The sequence below is a fragment of the Ursus americanus genome, chromosome 22 (genome assembly GCF_024610735.1).
Source record: "Ursus americanus isolate L20-20 chromosome 22, mUrsAme1.1.p, whole genome shotgun sequence".
In the NCBI taxonomy this organism is placed as follows: Eukaryota; Metazoa; Chordata; class Mammalia; order Carnivora; family Ursidae; genus Ursus; species Ursus americanus.
Genome location: NC_142148.1, coordinates 13,509,437 through 13,532,395, shown reverse-complemented (window position 1 = coordinate 13,532,395; position 22,959 = coordinate 13,509,437). Strand labels below are relative to the sequence as shown.

At 48.0% G+C, this 22,959-nt stretch overlaps 1 protein-coding gene and 1 pseudogene across 2 annotated transcripts in view; one reads left to right on the top strand and one right to left on the bottom strand.

Moving 5' to 3' along the window:
- EYA2 (EYA transcriptional coactivator and phosphatase 2) overlaps window positions 1-22,959 on the top strand; it is a 267,436-nt gene that overhangs the window by 196,444 nt on the left and 48,033 nt on the right. For both annotated transcript variants that reach the window (XM_045804754.2, XM_045804755.2), the window contains one exon: window positions 18,959-19,048. In XM_045804754.2, coding sequence (XP_045660710.1) covers window positions 18,959-19,048 — 90 coding nt within the window. The remainder of the gene's footprint in view (window positions 1-18,958; window positions 19,049-22,959) is intronic.
- LOC123797054 (large ribosomal subunit protein eL34 pseudogene) lies at window positions 8,102-8,507 on the bottom strand (annotated as a pseudogene).

Below are 22,959 nucleotides of genomic sequence, written 5' to 3'. Positions count from 1 at the left end.
GCTGCTTAGTCTCTGTCAGTATGGCTGTCTTTGGTGCTTCATTTACAGAAGGAAGCCCAAACTCTGTGGGCCGGCTTCCGGACCCTTCCAGATCCTCTCCCGCCTCAGCTCTGAGACTCTCAAGTTTATATTTCTATTTTAGGCTACAGCTTTGCAGTTGCACCTAGAAACTCTGGGCCTTTGTGCTGTTCCCTCCAGCAGGAATGGTTGTCTCATTTGCCACCCATTTGCCCAGCTAATGCTCATTCAACCTTCAGGTCTTAAACTGGATGTCTCCGCCTCTAGGAAGCTTTCCTTGACTGTCCTGGATTAGGCATCCGTCCTGTGTGTTCCCTTAGCACCCTGCACTTGCCCCTCTTACAGCATGGATCACTAGATGTGTTATCACCTCATGACTTGTCTATCTCCCCGACTAGACTGTAGCTTCTCAAGTGCCAGGATGGTGACTGTGTCTTCATTCTCTCTATCTCCCTAGTTTCTAGCACAGCCCATTTGATATGCCTCGTAATTGCTCTCAAATCAGTTTCCTTTCAGTTATAAGTAACAGAAACCCAACTTAAGCTGATAAGCAGGAAAGTGAATTCATTGGCTTTTATAACCAAAATGTTCAGGGGTGTATTGGCTTCAGGTACGGCTGAATCCAGGGGCTCAAGCAATGTCAGCAGAACTCGGTTTTCTTTCATTTGCAGTGGCAAAAATGCCCCTTAGCAGCACAAGACCAATACCCTGCCAGCTCAGTAACCCCAGTAAATAGAGACTACCTCTTTTCCAGTAGTTCCAGCCAAGTGCCAGACAAAACTGTCCTTAACCTGGCTTAAACCATTCACCCTGGGGTTAGGTGGGTCATCTTCTTCATAACTATGCAGATAGGGTGTGATGAAATTCAGGCTCCCCAAAAAAACACTTATGATGCTGTTACCAGCAGGTGGGCTGGATGCTGTGCAGACAAGAACAGCAAACACTCACTTCCGCATGTATGTTGTAAGCCACAATGAGGCCAAGACCCCATGTGGTCTTACCCAGCACATAATAAGTGCTCAGTTAACATTTGAAGATTAACGGGGTGCCTGGGTGGCACAGTCGTTGAAATGTCTGCCTTTGGCTCAGGGCGTGACCCCAGCATTCTGGAATTAAGCCCCACATCAGGCTCCTCCGCTAGGAGCCTGCTTCTTCCTCTCCCACTCTCCCTGCTTGTGTTCCCTCTCTCGCTGGCTGTCTCTGTCAAATAAATAAATAAAATCTTTGAAAAATTTTTTGAAGATTAAATATAATCTGGCCAGTTCCCTGGGTCCATGACCTTAGATGTGGCCCTAAAGGGTTGGGTCCATTACTTCTATGCCCTCTTCTAGTACTCCTCCCCTCCCCCACTCTGACCCAGCCACACTGGCCTCCTCAGTGGTACTCAGACCTGCCAGACACACTCCCACCTCAGGGCCTTTGAACACTTGGTTCCCTCTATCTGAGATGCTCCTATTCCCGCATGGCTTCCTCCCTCTCCCCCGAAAATCTGCCCAAATGCCCCCTTCTCAGCAAATACCTCTTTAACCATTCTATGCAATTGCCACACCTCCTACACAGCCCACATACATGACACAGATTCTTTGCCATATTTTTTTTCTGTAGTGTTTTCCACCACCTGGCAGGAGTACAGAATGTGCACTGCTCAACTCTAGGAGGCACCACTTTCATGGTGGTCCATGTGAATGGTGCCCCTAGAGTTATGCAGTGCACAACCTATGTGGCCATACATAGCATCCCTGCCATCAGACATACTGCAAATCTTACTTTATTCATTTATATGACTGTTTTGTGTGCTGAGGTATCCCAATGCCTGGAACAGTGCCTGACACATAAAAGACACTCAGTAAATATTTGCAGCATAAATGAAAGGATGGATGAATGAATTTCTATCGTTCTCAGCAATGCTGCATCTTGACAGCTAAGTTGAAATGTGAGGGAAGAGGAGCCCTGTGTCCTGATAGATGTCGATGAGAACATTACCCTCAGGACTGGAAGGAGCCACACGCAGTGACCTCTAGCTCTTTCTCAGGGCCCCTCTGTAGACGCTGGAAGTCCAGCTGACAATATGCTGAGTGCTCTGTCACCATTTAAGAGGAAATTCATTTTGCTACTCAAAACAGTTGTTTGTTCTCTCTTACCCTCCTTTTGTTCTTTCGGTTCCCTGGTTGAGGGGTGATAGGACCCTTAGCACTGTTCATCATACCGTGACACACCACCAGTGTTTGTAAGTTGTAATGCAGACTGAAACCAGGCTAGTATCAGCTCTTGCCAAACTCCCTCGTTTTCCTGATCCTCAATGCAAAGAAACCTTTGGGCTGAGAGATGATGGTCCAAATACATCTGATGTCACATCCTCTGGGGCTGAGTGACAGGGGAGGAAAAGATGGGCTTAGAGCAGACTACCCTGGAGCTGAGTTCCATCTTTAGGACGGCAAGGATTCGCTGAGCCTCAGACCCTCATCTGTGAAATGGGTATAGTAACAACACCTACCTCCCTGGGTTTTTGGCTGGATAGGATGACATAGTGCCATGAAGGCAGCCCTGGTGATCTATTTTGGATATAAATCAGATCGTTTCATTCTCCTTGCTTGAAACTGGTTCCCCACCAGCAACTCCCTTGTCTCCAGTCACATTTTGAATAAAGTTCAGACTGCTCTGCGTGGCCTCATCTGATTATCCCGCCTGGCTCTCTCCTTGCACTCCCACTTACTTAATACACTCCCTCCACAGCCTTCTCTCTGTTCTCTGACACACAGTGCTTGTTCCTGCCTCAGGGCCTTTGCACTTGCTGTTCCTGCTGTGTAAGCATCCCGCGGCCGGCTCCTTCGTTTCATTTGGGGTCTTTGCTCAGGTGTCAGCACCTCCAAGAGACTTTCCCTGCCCGCCCGACCTCTAGTAGCCTTCCCCAAACACACACACACACACACACACACACACACTAGATCTGTCTTGCTCTCTCTGTTTCTCTCTCACCCTCCAGCACATCTTCATCTTTCGTTTTCTTCACCTGTCACTAGCTGAAATGAAATGTTTTTTAGGTTTTCATGGCCTTCCCCCTCCACTAGAATGTGGGCTGCGCGCAGCAAGGAACATTCACTGTCTGAGAGCATAGAGCTTGACAACAAAGTGGGCAAACTATATCCATCTTGTGGGCCAAAGCTGGCCCGCCACCTGTTTCTTTTCTAATAAAGTTTTATTAGAACACAGCCATGCCCATCCATGTACGTATTGTCTGTGGCTGCTTTTGTGCTATAGCAGCAGATCTGAGTGGTGACAGAGACCATATGGGCCACGGAGCCTAAAATACTTGCTGCCTGGTCCTTTACAGAAAAGTTCACCTGGTCTAGAAAAGTTTGCCTCTAGTCCAGAACATGGGCTTTTGAGCCAGACGGCTCAAGTTCAAAGCCAGCTCTATTGCCTAGCCATATGACCTCAGGCAAGTCATTTTGCTTCCCTGGGCCTCAGTTTCCACCTCTGCGGCATGACTGTAGTATCAGTAACACCTCATAGCATCACGGGGGAGGAGTCAGTGAGTTACTACATGAGAAGTGCTTGGAACTGAGCCTGCCCGGCCGCAAGCAGTCTTTATAGAGTAAATGAATAATAAGCATCATAATAACTAACAATAGATGAAGAAATAAATGTCTTTTGAAGAACCGTGTCTTTAGAAGCACGTTGCTGGTCATGTAAGAATGTCCCCTCTGTGGACGATAAGCGGAAGTAGCACAACCCTTACACATAATGACAAGCCCAGCGTCGAGGACGGACCCGGACGCAAGCAGTGGACACTTGCTGGGCGGGGGGCCCTCTTCTAAGCCCTTGTGTGAACTTCCAAAAATGCACTGGTCTCCTGTGCCATCAAGTGGCCCTTTGTCCCGGACAGTGACTCACTTACTTTAGGGAAACCATCTCCTGGGGTCTGTCTGGAACTTTCCCGATCTTAACACTCAAAGCCTCAAGTCCCAGGAAACCCCTCCGTGTGGGCGATTCGGGACAGTGGCCCTGCCCCACATCCACATCTACTTATTTATGATTTATTTATTTATTTTTTGCCTTTGAATTTACACCCTCGGAAAATGCTTTAAAAGCTGCCCGATCCCTCCAGCTGAAAGAACGTTTTTTGAAGGATAAAAACAAATCGAAGCGTCTGAGTGGTTGCTTAAAACTCCCAAAGAGGAACCAGTATAGACATCTCTGTTTGTTCTCTTAGATTTGAACATGATTTTATCATTTGTAGTCGGCTTGGCTCTTTTGTGACTCAGTGGTGACAGGATTTATCCTACGGTTTTTTTGGTAACGTTCTTGTTAGTACAAATAGACCCATTTGCTGAGCTAAGCAGATCCTTTCTATGTTCTGTGTTCTCCTGTGAAACTTCCAGAGAGGGCCAAGTTGTTGGGTGTAATTTTTTTTAACTTCACTGTTTAAACATGTGAATCAAACTATTTTTTCTTTACAACCATCATTTTCTTGTCTTTCTCTTTTAAACAAGCTGATCTGTTTTCCACTAGTTTCCAAGTAATTAAACCCAATTAAAATCATTAAATTCTTTCTTTTAATGACAACTTTATTATTAAAAGCAAACCACAAGGAGGAGATTTAACTGGCAGGGCCCTCCATTGTGTGCTAATCCGTCCCTAACCTCTGGCTGACACTTCCACGAGATAAACCCCACAGAATAGTGAGGCTGGTTTAATGAATAGCTTTAATTAATACTTTTCTTCCTTGTGGCAGGATAATTATTTGTTCAGCTTGTAAACAGCTACTTGGCAGTGATTTTTTTTTTTTAAAGACCCAGTTGGCTTGCATGGTGTGATGGCTTTGATTGGTTTTGTGTGTTTGTGTGGGTTGTTTTTTTTTCCTCTTTCAAAGAAGGGGAGAGGTTCCGGACTAGGTGCAGAAGCTCATTGTCCTGAAGTTTGGGGTGTCAGGGTGATCCACACAGAAGAGCAAGGCAAACGCAGGTGGCGGGCTGCCTGTATTTGTGAGAACCGTCTCCAGCGGGCAGGCCTACAAGCCCAGACAGGGTCCCGCCAGACACAAGCCTGGGAGCAGCAGTCTGGGTGCTAAGAGGAGGGAGGGCTGGGAACTGCAAAATGCCAGGCCAACCCCCCGCCCCGTGTCTCCCCCGGCCTTCCCTTCAGGTGACAGCGGGAGGTGAGGCGGGTGTGGTGCGTGTCCCCAGCCTGGTGCTCATCTCAAGTGTCCTCCCTGGGTCTGCTCACCGACTCGCCGTTCCTGGAGGCAGGGGCTGTGGTTACCCCCACCTCCGACAGACAGGAAACGGGCCCCGTGACGTGCCAGAGTCACACACCTTCCAGGAGGAAGGACAGAGCCCGGGGGGTGCCGGCGGATGTCTGAACCACTGGGTCACGCTGCCCTTTGGGATACGAAAGTGGCACCTTTCACTCAGCTGGTTGGGAGACTTAGGTGTGGGTTGTGTGGGGTTTTTTTAATTTAATTTAGCTCACCACTTAGGAAGCCTGTTTTATTAATAAGGTTGCTCACTCTATAAATACGAAGTTGATTGACACTAAGGACTAAGCCTTTTCATTATTTGTTAATGATTTAAAGCAGTGGTTCTCTACGGAGGGTAATTTTGCCTCCCGGGTCCATGTGACAAAATCTGGGGGCATTTTTGGTTGTCACGACTGGGGGAGGGGTGCCACAGGCACCCAGCGGGGAGAGGACAGAGATGCTCCCCAAAACCCTGCCATGGACAGGACGCCCCCACGACAAAGAACGATCTGCTTCAAAATGTCAGCTGTGCCAAGGATGAAAAACCCTGATTTATGGATTCCTTAAATTTTTCATTCTAGAGACATTTTGTAAACATGCAAAAGTGTTTGTTTGTTTTTAAGATTTTATTTATTTATTTGACAGAGAAAGAGCACAAGCAGGGGGAGCGGCAGGCAGAGGGAGAGGGAGAAGCAGGCTCCCCACTGAGCAAGGAGCCCGATGTGGGACTCAATCCCAGGACACTGGGATCATGACCTGAGCCAAAGGCAGATGCTTAACCAACTGAGCCACCCAGGCGCCCCACAAAAGTATACACCCCTAATAGTTGGGTTCATTTACATTGCTTTTAGTTAACTATGTTAATTAGTTATCTTCGTGATTTTGACTGTGGACCGTGCCACCAGAAGTTTTTCAAAAATACACCTAAGGTACTAAGAGGTCTCAACCAAACACGAGCTATTGAAGAACTTTGCATGAGTATATGAAGACCCCTTCCCAAATCCCCAGACGCCGGTCTCGACTTGTGACACAAGTTTAAGAAAATGCCTTGTGAGGAGCACGAAGCCAGGGTAACTCCATCCAAGAAGTTCGTGCTAAGTGTTCAGAAATCTCCAGGTGCCTCTTTCGGACCACCAAGACTCCCCCTCCCTGGGAACAGTCCGAGCTGTGTCTGGAGCAGGAAAGATGAGCAAACAGTCCAGGAGGACTCGCATCTGGAACTGGGTCTGCTCAGAGACTGGAACGGGGTTTAACACTTAGGATGTCAGAATCCCAGCAGCTCGGAGCAAAGACCTTGGACTTCCTCGTCCTCATGTCCAAGGACCGATCGTGGAGTTCCAGCAGGGACCCCCCGATTAGGAGGAAACAGACATCACGTGGGAGTCACCGACCGTGGGTCGCTGGGAGAACAAGGCAGCACGCACAGAGTTGTTCTTTGTGTGATTGTTGGACGGTTGGCTTCTAAACAATACCTTTGGAAAGACTGCATTTGATAATCATCTAAAGAGGCCCTAAATCCGGTGGCCAGAATGAGTCTTTCAACAGCACATCTCCTTTTTGACTCCCACAGTGACATCCTAAAAAATTATGGGCTGCCAATAAGTGGGGGGAAAGGCTGGGGGCAAAGAAAGGATTCGGAGCCCTTTAGGGGCGGCTAACGTGATCTGATTTCCAATCTCAGCCAAGGTGTCTGGTTCCCGCAGCCTGGCCTTGGGGGCAGGGAGGAGGGCAGCTGAGAAATGAGGGATTTACCGGGGAACTTAGCTTTTCCATATCAAGTCCAGGAAATGAAAGGCACAAATGCTCAGAGGCAATAGGGGGAGATCCTTTCCCACCCCTGGGCCCTCCTTTTATCCTCTCTGAAACCCGGCAGTTATTAGAAAGGCAAGCCAGCCTGAGACCTGAGGACAAAGGCGGGGCTGATTTGTACATGGCAGCTGCTTGTCATTTCTCCCAACTTCGCAAGTGTAATTTAATTAAACGAATCATTTATTTCATTAAAAGTAGACATCAACAGTTTTAAAACAGGCATTTACAGAAAGAAAAACCTGATTATAATCTGCCTTAAGCCTCTTCTCCCGAATAAAATACTTTATGCTCTTAGTTCCTGTGAAGACGGGGTCCATGAGTCAAGTGGGCAAGATTTTGGTTTCTTAGTCAGATAGTCACGAGTTGGAAGCCCAGCTCTGCCGCTTATAAGCAGTGTGACCCTGGACAAGTCCCTTCATTGCTTTGTGTCTTGATTTATCTGTAAAACAGGGACAAGGTTTTAAGGAGGAATCCTGGCAATGTACGTAAAGCTCACATACACTCACGCATTTGTTTAAAAACTACTTACCGGGGCAGCTGCTGTTTATTGGGCTGTGTTCCAGGCTCGGAGGCCATAGCAGTAGCTCTCACAGAGCCTGCCTTCTGGTTGAGGGAGAAGCACCAAAAACCATAAATACGAAAGATCGTTTCAGATCGTGATAAATGCTATTAAAAACTGTAACAGGGTAAAGGATGTAGAGTGAGTGTGGTTGGCATCAGGGTTAGATGGAATGATCGAAAAGGGCTGTCTGGCACTGCAAGTGGGACCTGAATGTCATGAAGGAGCCAGCCATGAAAGCACGTGGGGAAAGGAAATTCCAGGCAGACGGAACAGCAAGTGCAAAGGCCCTGAGGCAGGAGCGGGTTTGGCAAGTTCAGGGAACAGATAGGTGGGTTGGAGAGGAGAAGTAGATGGCAGCCACTAAGAGATGTTAGCTTTGCTTAGAAGGCCAGGGAAAGCTAGTGGATTTTAAATGAGGAAGAACAGCTCTGATTTTTGTCTTAAAAAGGACTCCATTTTTTTTGCCTTTCGTTTTTTTTATTACTCAAAACTTCATTTTTTTATTTAGCTTTCTGACTCTGCTTGTGCCTTCAACACTTTCACAACGATTTTCTGCTCCTCAATAAGGAAAGCACGCTTGATCCTGTCACGAACACACTTCGCACACATGGAACCACCATAGGCCCTGCTGACGGGTTTTTTCGTTTTAGACAACCTCAGAAGGACTTTAGGTCTCACAGCACAAACTCCTCGAAGTCGGCCTGGGCACATACCACATGCAGATTTTGGTGCTTTCCCAACCTTCTCGGTATAAAGGTAAACGATTCTATTACCAGGGGGTCGGGACAGCCTAGTTTTGTTAGAGGCTGTATTGCAGGACAGCCTACGACGGTAGGTCAAACGCTGAACCATTCTGAATGCCTATGGACACCGTCCCCGGAAGAGGGAGGGCTCCATTTTGAACAGTCGACAGCATAGTTGCACTTGACATCAGGATTTGAGTCACCACTTCAGCAGCCAGGTTTTCCTAAAGCACATTTCAACTTGACCACCCCATCCAAAGCCCCTTTTTATTTTTTTAAAATTTTTTAAAGCCCCTTTTAAAATAACTTAAAATGCCCCATTTACTACCATGAAATGAAAATCTAAATAATACAGCCCACCCACTCACTACTTAAAAAAAAAAAAAGAAGATAATATCTTGAATGTAACATAACGAAAAGAAATAAAAGAAAAAACATTTTAATATGTATTTCAATATGTAAATACCCAGGCCTGCCCACTATAGGAGACACGGTGAAGGAACCTGATACGTACGTCTACCTGCTTCTCACTTAAAAGATGTGCATTGAAGAGAGGAGAATCCAGAGCCATTCTGTACAAGTAGGAGAACTGGGTTTTTACGGAGGCCCTATCACAATGGCATGATTGGTTAAATGATTGGCCATTGGTGACTGAACTCAACCTCCAGCCCTTCTCCTCTACCCGGAGGTCAGGGAATGGCGCTGAAAGTTCCAGCCCTCTAATCCCTTGTTGGTTTCCCTGGCAACCAGCCCCATCTTTAGGGGCTTTTTTTTTTTTTTTTAGATTTTATATACTTTTTTTTAAAGATTTTATTTTATTTATTTGACAGAGAGACAGCCAGCGAGAGAGGGAACACAGGCAGGAGGAGTGGGAGAGGAAGAAACGGCTCCCAGCAGAGCAGGGAGCCTGATGTGGGGCTCAATCCCAGGACCCTGGGATCATGACCTGAGCCAAAGGCAGACGCTTAACAACGGAGCCACCCAGGCGCCCCTTTATATACGTATTTGATAGAGAAAGAGAGATCGAGGGAGCACAAACAGGGGCAGCAGGGGAGGGAGAAGCAGGCTCCCCGCTGAGCAGGGAGCCAGATTCAGGGCTTGATCCCAGGACTCTGGGATCATCACGACCTGAGCCAAAGGCAGACGTTTAACCAACTGAGCCACCAGGCATCCCTTTAGGGGCTTTTCAGAAGTCACCTTGTTAACATAAACTCACTGTGGTCCGAAGGGGCTTGTTCTGAAGAACAAGACACCCATCTCACCCTTAGCGCTCTCATCACTTAGGAAATTCCAGGGTTTAGGAGCTCTGTGCCAGGAAAGGGGACAAAAACCAAATACATATTTCCTATCACACGCTCCCAAATACCACTACCCCCCAAGCCAATTATCATGACCACCAAAACCGCCAGACTACCCTTTAGGAGGATGGGCCACCTCTGCTGAGAACCACTGCCTTAAAACCTGGTACGGGAGGTGATGTGCCCAGAAGAGCAGCATTTTGTAATTTCGTCATTGCCTGACGTGGAAGGCAGATCAGTGGCCCCTGAAAGATGTCCATGTCCCAGTCCCCAGGATCTGTGACTGTACCCTCTATGGCAGATGTGATGAAGTGGCCCCAGTGTAATCACGAGGGTCCTCACAAGAGGGACGCAGGAGATCGGAGCGCAGAGTAGGAGATAGGAGGACAGAAGGAAGGAGTTGAAGCGGAGACCTGGGCGTGCAGGTGGCCCCAGGGACCTAACACATCTGCTTATCTTCGTGCTTACCTTGCAGGTACACTGAGTGGAACAGATTTGCCTTTACGTCGTGATAACAAGCTTGTTTCTCAACTACATGCATTTAAGTTAAAAAAGCGGGGATGGGTAGCTGAATTAAAGGAAAATGTTAAGTTAGCCCAGTTGCCCTGCGGTGGGACAGAACTTGCAAAGGTGTAACGAGTATGGCTGCGGTTTGAAAAATACCAGGTTAAACTATTGCATGGGAATTTCCAAGCAGTGGAAGATTTCTAATGGGAGATTCTGGCCCCTGCTGCTTTTTGCTCATAATACCTAAGCACCAGGAGCGGGTCATCACACATGCACTATCCTACAGGATTCCTGGGAGGGACTCACTGATTGTATTCAGATGAGGAAACCGAGGCCCAGAAAGTATGAACATCTCATCCAGGGTCATGTCCTTGGGGAACGGCAGCCCCCAGGATTTGAACTCAGGTCCCACGAATCCATGATTGATGCTCTCAGTGATTTTTGCTTCGTGGAGCTGCTTGCCTCTGGCCACTTGCATGCACACCTTTGAAGGTGGAGGCAGCGTGGGCTGGTCACTTGCAGGAAGCCAGTGGCCTCATTAAACGGTGCTCGTGTGAAAGAGACTGATGCTCTCAGACCAAATAATAACCCAGATCTCGGTTTCTATCCCCTTGGGGAGGGGCTGCTAAGAGGTGCCGTCAGAAGACAAGACGTTCAGCCTTTCCAAAGTGCCGCCTGGCAAAACTTGATCGTGGTTAAGATGCAGAGAAGCACTTGAGCACTGGACATTGGCAATGTAGGAAACACCCGGTTTTGCACCGACATGGGGAGGAGGCAAGCAGAGTCAAGAATTTTAGATTATAAGTGACAAAAACTCAACACACATTAGTTTAAGCCAAAAAGGAAAATGTGTCTGCTCATATGACCAGTATGTCCAGAAGGAGACTTCAGGACCAGTGGGATCCAGTCCCCAGATCATTTTGCATAAAGCTGTGTGCCTTGTCGGGGAGGCCGTGCCGGTGTGGTGACAGAGATGGCCGCCGGCATCCTCTGGCAGAGGTCCTGCCAGCTCAGCCGCACCAGGGCTGAGAAGCTGCCCCCGTCCCAGCAGTTACAGCTAACATCCTGCCGCCAATTCTCAGGGGCTCCCGTTGGCCACATGACTATCCCTGAACCAGTCACCATGGTTCTGGCCAGGCCTGGGTTATGAAATCATCCCGGAAGGCCAATAATGGGTATTATTTTTACTAAAAATTAATAACTGCTTATTTACAGACTTGAAAGTTCGTTCCCAGAGAGGTTAGGTATCCCCACAATATCATGCCGCTGCCCCTTTCCCTCACCAGTTGGCGTATTTTCAAAGTGTCTAATAAAGACCCGGTGTCGGGGGTCCTCAAGACCACCCTCAGGCGTGACGAGCTGCTAGAAGGACCCACAGGACTCAGAAGAGCTATTATATTCACAGTTAGAGTTTATTACAGTGAGAGGACACCATTTAAAATCAGCAAAGGGAAAAGGCTCATGGAATAAGATCCAGGAGAAAGTAGGCACCACCTTCCAGAATCCTCTCCCAGTGGAGCACAATGTTCCACTTAATTCTTCCAGCACTGATGTGACAACACAGGCCAGGTGTGGCCAACCAGCAGAGCTCGCCTGTGCCCCAGTGTCCAGGATCCTGTTGGGGTCCATGCTATAGGCACATAGCACCCCAGCTACTCAGACTCCAGCGCCCAGAACAAAACTCACCCTAATCCCATTGTTAGCAGAAACCACCTATCAACGAGGGTTGCACGGCCCAAGGACTCAGAGCTCATCTACCAGGAGCCAACCAAGGACCTGCTTGGGAATGCACAGGGTGTGAGCAACCCAGGCCTGCCCAGTTCACCCTTTCCTGACAGCCAGCCTCCAAATCTTCACAGCAGGGATCCCACAGAAACCACCTAAGTGGCTCAGCTCCTGTGGGGACTGCCGGCTCCTGGGCCTGGTACAGCTGGATACTCCAGGGGAGACATCAGACTCCTTTCCAGTCACGCAGCTGAACCATGAGCTTCCTCAGAGCGAGGACGCGGTAACAAGCCTCACAGCATAACCCGAGGATCATGGAATCTGGTGTCAGATCAGACCTGAGCTCTAGTCACAAAGCTGCCTCAGGAGGAAATGCATTTTATACCATGACCCATCTCTCTCTTCCCCTCCACCCTCCCTCTGTCTCAAACATACACACACGCACGCACGCACGTACACACACACATACACACTGCCCCCGAAACAGAAGTTACTGTATGTGACATGCTCTGATGTTCGTCATCTGTTCTAGGGATTGGCAAACTTTTTCTGTAAAGGGATAACGAGGGGCGCCTGGGTGGCTCAGTCAGTTGAGCATCTGCCTTCAGCTCTGGTCATGATCCCAGGGGTCCTGGGATCGAGCCCCACACTGGGCTCCCTGCTCAGCGGGGAGTCTGCCTCTCCCTCTGCCCCTCCCCTCCTCGTGCTCTCTCTCACTTTCTATCACAAATAAATAAATAAAGGGATAATAAATATTTTAGGCTTAGGCTAAGCTCTGTAGTGACTATCAACTCTGCCAATGTAGCCATAACCATTTAGTGAACGAGTGGGCATTGCTGGGTTCCAGTAAAACTTTATTTACAAAAACAGACAGCAGGCCACAGATTCTCCTGTATTTCTTCCAGTCTTTTCTGTTTCTGTTTTAATGCTGGCCACTAAAGTAAACTTTCACTAACGCGAATATAACCAGCACTTTGAAAAAGCCATTCGATCTTTACAACAACCTTGTGTGGTAAGAAACCCCATTTTACAGATGGCAAACTGAGGCCCACAGAAGTTAAGTAACTTGTACAAGGTCGTCTAGATGGTAAGAGGTGGAACCGGCCTCGGTCATAAGCAGTCTGGCTGAGAGCCCACTCTCTTAATCTCTACTCCAAAGCACTCAAAAATCAGCTATTAATATTATTACTCAACCAGCTGCAAAAGAACCCAAAGGCCCACAGTCACCTAAGGTTTCAGGATAAGATTAGGACGTCCCTTCCTTTTGTTCAAAGGGTTGTTGTGATGTTGAATAAATAGTGTGTGGATCTCACTTCTTTGAATAAAACATGCATTGGAACCGTCTACAGCCAAAGCACTACATGCTTAAAAACAGACAACGGTGAGCTCGGAGAAGGGATTTCGGTAGCGGACAGTAGGGTTATTCATTTAAACAACTGTTTGCTAAAACCTCGGGCTCCTTTTGAAATGAACATGTGGCCTCCTAATCGATAGAGATTGGGAAGTAGACCTCCAAGAATGTGGCTTAAGATGGGGAGCTTGTAAATTTGGGCACGATGGAGACCTGGTAGTAATTAACCCGAATAATTAACCCGAATAACGTTTGTGTTCAGAATTGGAAACCTTCAGGAATCCGTACGCCGTTTTCTTCATTCGAGTTTGTTTGACATCAGATTAATTTCCTTTTAGGAAAGACTTTCGTTTTCATGCTCTTTCCCTATCCCGTCCATCTAGGAGATAGAACCGTGTGTCACAAGACAACTGCATTACTGACCCACAGGGCAGATCTTAGCGCAGCCCATGTGGAGAAAGTGTCCGCCATCCTCCTCTTGTTAGAGAACTTCACCAAGAATGCGTAATAATTAGATTGCAGAACTGCGTCCACCCAGAGGCAGGGTGCCAAGGCTCGGAGCCTCCGCACGGGCCCCCTGAATGAATGCTCGCACAGCACAGCTCGCCGTGTGATCTCGGGGATCGTTAGAACACACTGAAAAAATCCGCAGTGACTTTGATTGTCCCCTCTCTGGGACAGAACCACCCCCAAACTCTGAAGTCACACAAAGATGACGTTCCGTCCACCCAACCCCACCAGCCCCCAGCACGGTCCTTTGATGGAAGCAGGTTTTAGAGGGGAAAAAAAAAATCCCTTTTCTCAGTTCTCCCTTCCGGTTTAAATTGATCATTTTTTAAAAACGAGGTAAAGAACCTAAACAAGCTGATTTTTTTTTTTAATCCAAAGAGTACGTCGTGATTAAGAAGTGGTTTTCATAAAGTACCACCTGATTTGGGGTGTTCCTGCTGGGTTTACAGACACAGGTTCTTTGCGTAAGGGTTTGAGGACGTGGCTTAGGGGATTTGGACAATGACCAGTGCTTGGGGAGTGTCGTGCTTGGGGAGTGTCTGCTGCATACCAGGCGAGGTGTCCCCATAAACCTCACCACCATCTCAGGTGGTAGAGGGGTCAGAGTGGGCTTGAATGGGTCGGTGGTCTGTTTTTAGCTAAAGAACATGGCGTGAAGGCTTCCCTATGTTAGGCTTTATTTGACAGGGAGACATGCTAGATCAGAAAGGGGATCCCCCCTCGGAGCTGCCTGGAGTGACGGAAGCCAACAGTCCAAGGTGGTGTGTTTGTGGAGTATATTAGGAATGGATTTGGGGGCGCCTGGGTGGCTCAGTCGTTAAGCGTCTGCCTTCGGCTCAGGATGTGATCCCGGCATTCTGGGATCGAGCCCCGCATCAGGCTTCTCTGCTGGGAGCCTGCTTCTTCCTCTCCCACTCCCCCTGCTTGTGTTCCCTCTCTCGCTGGCTGTCTCTCTGTCAAATAAATAACTAAAATCTTTAAAAAAAAGAAAAAAGAATGGATTCGGCATCGGGTGAGACAAAGCCAGTGGCTTTCCCTTGCCCTCACTGTGGATGTGTTTCATGTTAATTACCACTGAGTCTCCACCGGTTATATTCCCTTAGTTTCTCAGTCTTTGCAATCCTGGAAAAACATTTTCTACTTGGATAAGATGGTCTGGCTCAGGGTCACACTCTGTGTTACTTAACTCCTGGGACAGTTGGGCTATTCCAGACTTTTCCACCTCTTTCAGCCAGTTTTTATCAAATTCTTTGAAAAAAGGTCCCACCTATGCAGTTCAGAACAATCTCCAAGGCAGCATGCAGGCAGATTTTAGGAAAACCTGAAACAATGAGACTTCTCAAGGAGTAGATCAGTATTCTCAAGGTTCTCCTCAGAAACATCTGGGCGTCTTTAAAATTTTGTTTGAATTTTTTTAAAGATTTTATCTTTAAGTAACCTCTACACCCAACGCGGGGCTCGCACATCCATCCCCGAGATCGAGAGTCTGACACTCCAGCTGCACCGGCCAGGCGCCTCAAAGTTTTGTTTTAATTTTTAATTATATGATAAGTATGTGAATCCCTTCTCTTTCAAAACATTGTAGAATATTCTAGCTCATGCTAAAGTTCACTTTCATCCCTACTTCTAATTCCTGTCCCCTCATCTCTGCCTTCCAGAAGTAATTACTGTTCTGACTCTGGGTACATCCTTTCGGATATTTACAAATATATAAGTGCCTACGGAAAATATGTGGTAGCACCGTATGTGTTTCTAGTAAATGTTAATAACGTGCAGTATATAACTTTCAGAAAACTGTTACTTTCACTCGATATTATTTTTTTGATATGTCCATACTAATACGTGGAAATGTGGTTCATTTCTTTCAATTGAATTTAGTTTTCCGCCAAATGAATATACTACATTTTATTTCTTTAGTAACCTTTGGCCAGACAGCTAAATTGTTCAGTCTTTTGGTATTTACAAACAACTCTGTAATGAACACCTTTTCACATGTCTCTTGTTCCTCTGTATGGGTTTTTCTCTAGCGTAGATAATGGGAAGTGGAATTACTAAGTGTCTTGCCTTTCATTTTTAATTTAGTCTTTTTTTAATCCAGGAAATATATGCATATAGTTTAAAACTCATATAGTTCTACAAAGGAAAGCGTTAAGAGAAACTGAAGTCCTCAGTGGACCCCACACACTGTTTCTTTCTACCCACAGGCAACAACTTTCAACGTTTGCTGATTTTTGGGGGACTTACCTCCAAATTTCTAAGTAACCTGCTTATGTTATTACTTCTTGATTTTTTTTTTCCATTTTAGGCATGCTCCCTGGCTTCCCAAACCAGAAGATGAGAATTAGGCTCTCTTTCCTCGCCCTGGCCCCCATCACACACATGCAGACTTCCTCCCCACATCCTGCCCGTATCGATAAGATGCAATCAATTTCAGCTGTATCAATACTGAGTATTTGCCACCCTCTAGCTTCACAAAATACTTTTCACAGACAGCCCATTCCGTATACAGTAATTGCTTTTCCTGTTTTATGCGCTGACCTGGGAGTTGACATTTTTCTGCATAAATCCTTTCCGCGGATGAGTGTGGCCGGCAGCTTCTCGCTTCTTGTCTAGCGTGCAGAGGGCTGCTCATCCGTGGTTAGGCGCACGGCCTCGCCAAGAAGGAACGTGCAATCATGCAGGGGTGAAATGGTTCAGGGGTGAGTAATGTATGGAGACACCCCCCAAAACCCTTTCCTGGGTCACACACTGATTCCCTGCTTGGCCCTGAAAGGTTTGTTTTCCTCATTTTTTCTTCATTTTTCACTGAGTGCTCTACCCTGCCGCCTTCCAGCCAGGACCCAGAGTGCTAAGCTTTGGCTTTTGGGGCCCTAATGAGGTGTTTCACCTAATGGCTGTGTTCCTGGGCTTGATTCTTCACAGTTGTGTGTGTGAAGCTGAGATCACCAGCTACATTTTTTCCCCTTTTTTTTTCAGGGTCAAGAAGGGTTTATGTTGTTAATTATTTTTATAATAGAAGTAAGACGGCCTCCCGGTGAAAAATTCAAGCAGGAAAAGACATGTACAGCGTCACAGTACAAGGTCACCTCCATGCCCCCTGTCACCGCAGCCCCTCCAAGCCCTCCTCACAAGCAGTGCTGCTCCGGGGCCACACGACCTGGGTTCAAATCCCAGCACTCACTACCTGCAGGGCCTTGAGCAAGTTACCTAACCGTTTTGGGTCTCAGTTTTCTCATCTGTAAAGTGGGAAAATAATAACACCTAACTCATAAGTCCTTGTGGGAATTAAACGAGTTAAGTAAATGAGGTAATTTATACAGTGGCACAGAGAAAGCACTTAATAGATAGTAACCTGGAATATTACCAAGTGTCGTATATCCTTTTAGACCAGTGGTTCTTAACCTTGGCTGCACATGGAAATCAGGTGGGTGGAGAGATTTCAAAATTCCTAATGCCTGGACCCCATCCTCAGAAATTGATTTTACGGGCCTGGGGGAGGGCCTGACCATCAGGATTGTTACCTTCTCCTGATCATTACGGTGTGCAGCCGGAACCGAGAACCATCACGGCAAGTATGTTCACGCATATTAGTTACGATAGGTGAGGTTATGCTGCAGTAACTAACATCCCCCAAATGTCAGCTACTTCTCTTTTATAGTACATGCCCATTCTGGTCTGTTGCAGCTCTGACCCGCATTCTCTTTTCTCCGGAACATTTAGTCTTGCGAAGTGGGAGGAGAGAGCAGGACAAACCACGCACTTGCTCTTAAAGCTTCGGACCAGAAATGAAACATAACTTCTGCTCACATATCATTGCCCAGTGCAAGTCACATGGTCTCATCTGAGTTCAACAGGCAGGGTATTTATCAGGGGTTGGCAGACCTTTCCTGCAAAGGGCCAGATAGTAAATATTTTAGGCTTTGCAAGACGCAGGGTCTCCGTGGCTCCTCCTCACCTCTGCCTTCAAAGCGCAGAAGCAACCATAGACAATACACTGTTTAAAAATGTAGGGGCGCCTGGGTGGCTCAGTCGTTAAGCATCTGCCTTCGGCTCAGGGCGTGATCCCAGGGTTCTGGGATCGAGCCCCACATCAGGCTCCTCCGCTGGGAGCCTGCTTCTTCCTCTCCCACTCCCCCCGCTTCTGTTCCCTCTCTCTCTGTGTCAAATAAATAAATAAAATCTTTTTTTAAAAAAGATGTAAAAAGTCAGGGATCCTGGGTAGCTTGGTTGGTTGAGCGTCCAGCTCTTGATTTCGGCTCAGGTCCTGACCTCAGGGTCATGGGATCAAGCCCTACATTGGGCTCCATGCTGGGTGTGGAGCCTGTTAAAAATTCTCTCTGCCTCTGCCCCTCCCCCCACATGCATGCCCGCACGTGTGCCCTCTCGGAAAAAAAAAAAAAAGAAGAAGAAGAAGAAGTGGAAAGTCACTCCTAGCTCACGAGCCACACACAGACAGGCAGCAGGCCAGACTGGGCCCGTGGGTGTAGCATGCCAAGCCCCGGTGTGGATCATCCTACAGGAGGTCTGCTGCAGCCTGTGTATGGGACAGAGAAGGGACCCTTTCGTTGCACAGTTGGCTTTCACACGTTCTACTGTGGTGCAACTTGCTTTTGTTACTTCATATCTTGGTGAGAGTTTCACATCAGTAACTCTCACATGACTTTACTTTTTTAATGGCGGCCTCGTTTTCCGAGGTAGGGATGGACCACTATGGAGTTTTGTTTGTGTGCTTGTCTTTATAATTAATCCTCTTGTGAGAGAACAGTGATATCGCGGTATTGGGAGGAGTACAACAGCATCCACAGACAGATTGTAGCGAAGAGAGAACCAACACGTCAGCTCTCCCGGTGGGTTCTACCTAGCTTACGCCGCGTCCCTGCGGTCTTCCAGGCCTCCCTGGAAGCGGAAAGGCTGGGAGGAGCCCTCCTTTTTGCTGCCATTCCTGGATCTGGCAACGCTGAGCACAGCTGCAGTTGTAGGGGCATTGGGGGGAGAGGGCAGATAGAAACGGGGGACACCTAGGAGTGAAATCTCAGGAGCCGTCCAGCATCCTCACCCAGACCCCACACGGAGACACAGCTGAGGCCGTGTGGGAGCCCGTCAGGATGACCATGACTACCTTTCAGTGGGCGGGGGGGGAGAGGATGGGAGAGGGAGACCCCACTGGCAGGTGACTCTGTCCTTTCTTTCAACCAGGACACCACGACGTCGGTGCGCATCGGCCTGATGATGGAAGAAATGATCTTCAACCTTGCAGATACACATCTGTTCTTCAATGACCTGGAGGTTTGGCATTGCCCCCCCCCGTTCCGTGTTGTAGTCACCGTGTTTAATGACCTGCGTCGGGTTCGGGGGAAGAGACGCTGCCTTTTCTCTTTTCTGTTTCTCCTTCTTCCTTTGGAAGCTAGAAACTTTTGCTGACGACCCCCAAGAAGGCACAAAACCGCGGCCAGCGACAGTTTATTGAAAACACACTTGGCCAGCTGATCTCCCCAGCTTCCCCATGCGGCCAGTGGGCTTCTCTCCGCTCTGGTGGTGATGTCCACTGGCAGTTTCGCTAATCCAATAAAGGCTGTGTCGTCTCTTCCTCCTGAAATTTACTATTTAATAAGTTTATTAAGGCAAATTAGTACAGATCCTGCTGGGTCAGTAATAATTAGCAGTGGGCCAGGATGGAAGCTTTTAAAAACAATTTACATTGCCCTGAAAACATGTTTTACGGAGAGAGAGAGCGAGCAGAGGGACTGCTGCTTATTTAGTGTCTGCCCCTGTGCCCCAAAGCAAGTGGCAAAAGAGATGGGAAAAGAGGTGGGCGGTGGGGGGGGGGGGCAGCGTCAGAAATCAATTTAATTCCTTTGTTTATACCCAGACTGTGGCAGAAAGATTTGAAAAGAATTTCAAATGGAAAACATATTTAAAATCGAACTGTTAAGGCAAAGGACTAGAAAGCTAAGTTAACGAATAAGGATAAGGCACTGTACCAAAAAAATCACGCTCTGGCCGACTACTACAGTGAAGTTCAGAGCTAATCTCTCTGAGCTCCCTGGTAGCCAAAGCAAGGAGGGAAATACAATGCGCGATTTACCCCTATGAAAGAGCAAGCAGCTTTCTCCGAGGTGAGAAGGGGTTTTTCGGCTGATAAGAGGGTTAATGTGGGGATCTAATGGCTTTGTAAATTGTATTTGCATTTTTGGTTTACCAGATTGAAAAACGAAGGTAACCTAAAATTATACTGTGTATGAAAGAACAGTCCTGTTTATCTTAGCAGGAATATTTTTTCCTGGAATCAAAAATCCCTGGGACTAGCCTGGGAAGTAGAAATATGAGGGCTAAGAATTCAGATCTGGGCTTGTCGGCCCAGAGCACGACTAATATGTATCGTCAGGAGGGGATACAGGTTTTCCTTTCTGGTCTGCGGTCCTAGACTTCCAGAGGAGGAAACCCTAGCTAAAATGATGAATCTTGTGTTGTGTCCAGCCTAGGCAAGCCATTTGGGCCTCAGCCTTTCTATCTGTGAAGTGGAATTGATGTTCTGCCCAACATCTCGGATTCCATTAATTAACATATAATGTATTATTAGGTTCAGAGGTAGAGGTCAGTGATTCATCAGTCTTATGTACCACCCAGTGCTCTAATATTATACCCCGTGCCCTCCTTAATGTCCATCACCCAGTTACCCCATCCCCTCCACCTCCAGCAACCCTGTTTATTTCCTAGGATTAAGAGTTTCTTACAGTTTGTCTTCCTTTCTGATTTCATCTTGTTTTATTTTTCCCTCCCTTCCCCTATGATCCTGTGTTTTGTTTCTTAAATCCCACATATGAGTGAGATCATGTATTTGTCCTTCTCTGATTGACTTATTTCGCTTAGCGTAATACCCTCTAGTTCCACCCATGTTGTTGCAAACGGCGAGATTTCATTTTTTTGATGGCTCAGTAGTATTCCATTGTGTATATAGACCACATCTTCTTTATCCATTCATCTTCAGTGGACATCTGGGCTCTTTGCATAGTTTGGCTATTGTGGACATTGCTGCTATGAACATTGGGGTGCAGGTGCCCCTTCGGATCACTACCTTTGTATCTTTGGGGTAAACACCCAGTGGTGCGATTGCTGGGTCGTAGGGTAGCTCTGTTTTCAACTTTCTGAGGAATCAGAGAGGATCTGCATAGAAACTCATTGATGACAAAAGAGAACGTTGGTGTGGTGGGTGGTTCTGTGAGCATCAAGCCCAGGACTGTCCCTTCAGCCAGATCCAACGTACAGGTCCCCTTTACAATGACCTCTCATGTCTTGGGGAAAAAGAGGGAGAAGGAAGGGAGGGAGAGAACCAACGAGCAAAACAAACATGGCAGTTGGATTCAGCAAGTATATATGGAGCCTAATGTAATAAAGAGTCGGCTGATTGCAAATAAGAAAACCTGACTGGCTTTAGCAAATGGAAGGGAATTATTGGCTCTTATCATTGAAAAGTCCAGGGTAGATTTAGTCTCTCAAGATCTCCTCCTTAAAATGTTGGCTCCATGAGGGTAGGAACCCCAGCTATGTCACCCTCAATCCCCAGGGCCTCAGCAGTAAACAGCCAAACAAATCCATAAATGAGAAAGTTCATTTAATGAAAAGGTCGTGAAGAATATAAAACAATGAGGTGTGATAGTGAGTGATGGGAGAGAGGGGGTAGGCCGGGGTGGGGGGGTGGTCAGCACTCTTGAGGGAGTCAGGCGAGGCCTCTCGAGGAGGTGATGCTTGAGCCAAGGCTTGAAGGATGACAGCAGCTAGCCAGGTGGAGATCTAGAGAAGTGGGACCGGCACATGCAAAGGCCCTGCGGTGGAAAGCGTGTGAAGGCCACAGTGACTGTAGTGAATCAGTGAAAGCACAGGGGCGACTGGGATGAATGAGTCTGGAGAGGGAGGTATGGGTCAGACACCGGCCAGGGACATCAGTTTATTCTAAGTGCTGTGGACAACCATGGGGCCAGGGAGCATTGAACAGGAAAAGCTGCATGATCTAGTTTATGTTTTAAAAGAACTGCTCTGGCTGCTGCGTGGGGAATGGGCAATAGGAGGGAAGGGTGGAGGTTGGGAAACCAGCAAAGAGATTATTGTGGTTGTCCAAGCAAGAGGAGAAAGCTGGGTTGGATCAAGGTGGTAGGATGTGGGCTTCGGGATGGCAGTAAAGCCAAGAGGGCTCCTGAGGGGTTGGATGGGGGGATGAGGGGGAGAGAGGGGGGTGGGGCTTGGCCTGACCAGGGCGACAATGCCATCCTCTGAGATGGGCACACAGAGCAGATGTGGGAATGCAGTGGGGAAACCTATCCTTCTGTCAAGGACGCGTGGGGTTTGAGGTGTCTGCGACACCCCAGGGAAGATACCAAACTGACGGGCAGAGATAAGAGTCTGAAGTCCCACACAGTAAAAACACCAGACACGCAGTGGGCACTTCATCGGTGTGGGCTGAGCCTGAGGCTCAGAGCCAGGCATTTTGCCAGACTGATGTGTGTTTCAAGGCAATGTCTTTAGTCTTCCCCCTCCGCTGTTCCTCATTGGCCCCGACGTGGAAGTCACACCCCTTGGCGAAGGACTTAATTCCCAGCTGGAGCTACTCAGGGAAGCCAGTTTGGTTTTGTTCCCTAAATGTTTTTCAAAAATGTCCCCAGTGCCAGAAGCCCCCAAGGCACCTCAGCGGAATTGAAACCATGGTACGCGATCAAGTTAAGACTGACACAAGTGAAAACAGTGTGCTTGCCGGTGCAGGGAGCCCTTGTCCACATCCCGGGGGCATGCTTGCTGGTGCAGGGAGCCCTGTGTGCTTGCCGGTGCAGGGAGCCTTGTCCACATCCCGGGGGCACGCTTGCCGGTGCAGGGAGCCCTTGTCCACATCCTGGGGGCACGCTTGCCGGTGCAGGGAGCCCTTGTCCACATCCCGGGGACACGCTTGCCGGTGCAGGGAGCCCTCGTCCACATCCCGGGGGCAGGCTCCGGGGGCTCCGGGGAGACTGCGGGATTCGGGAGAGGGGCTTGGCCTGCCCAAGGCCAGCCCCTGCAGGGATGGCGGAGTTTTAGGGGCCCCTCTCTGCTCTGAGCCTGCAGTGCCACCTGTAAATAAGGGAGTTCGCTCTGGCAAGCAGCAGCGACTCCGGGCAAACTCAGCGTCTGCCAGGCCCTCCCCCGAGCGCTGCGGCTTCAGTGGCAGATGA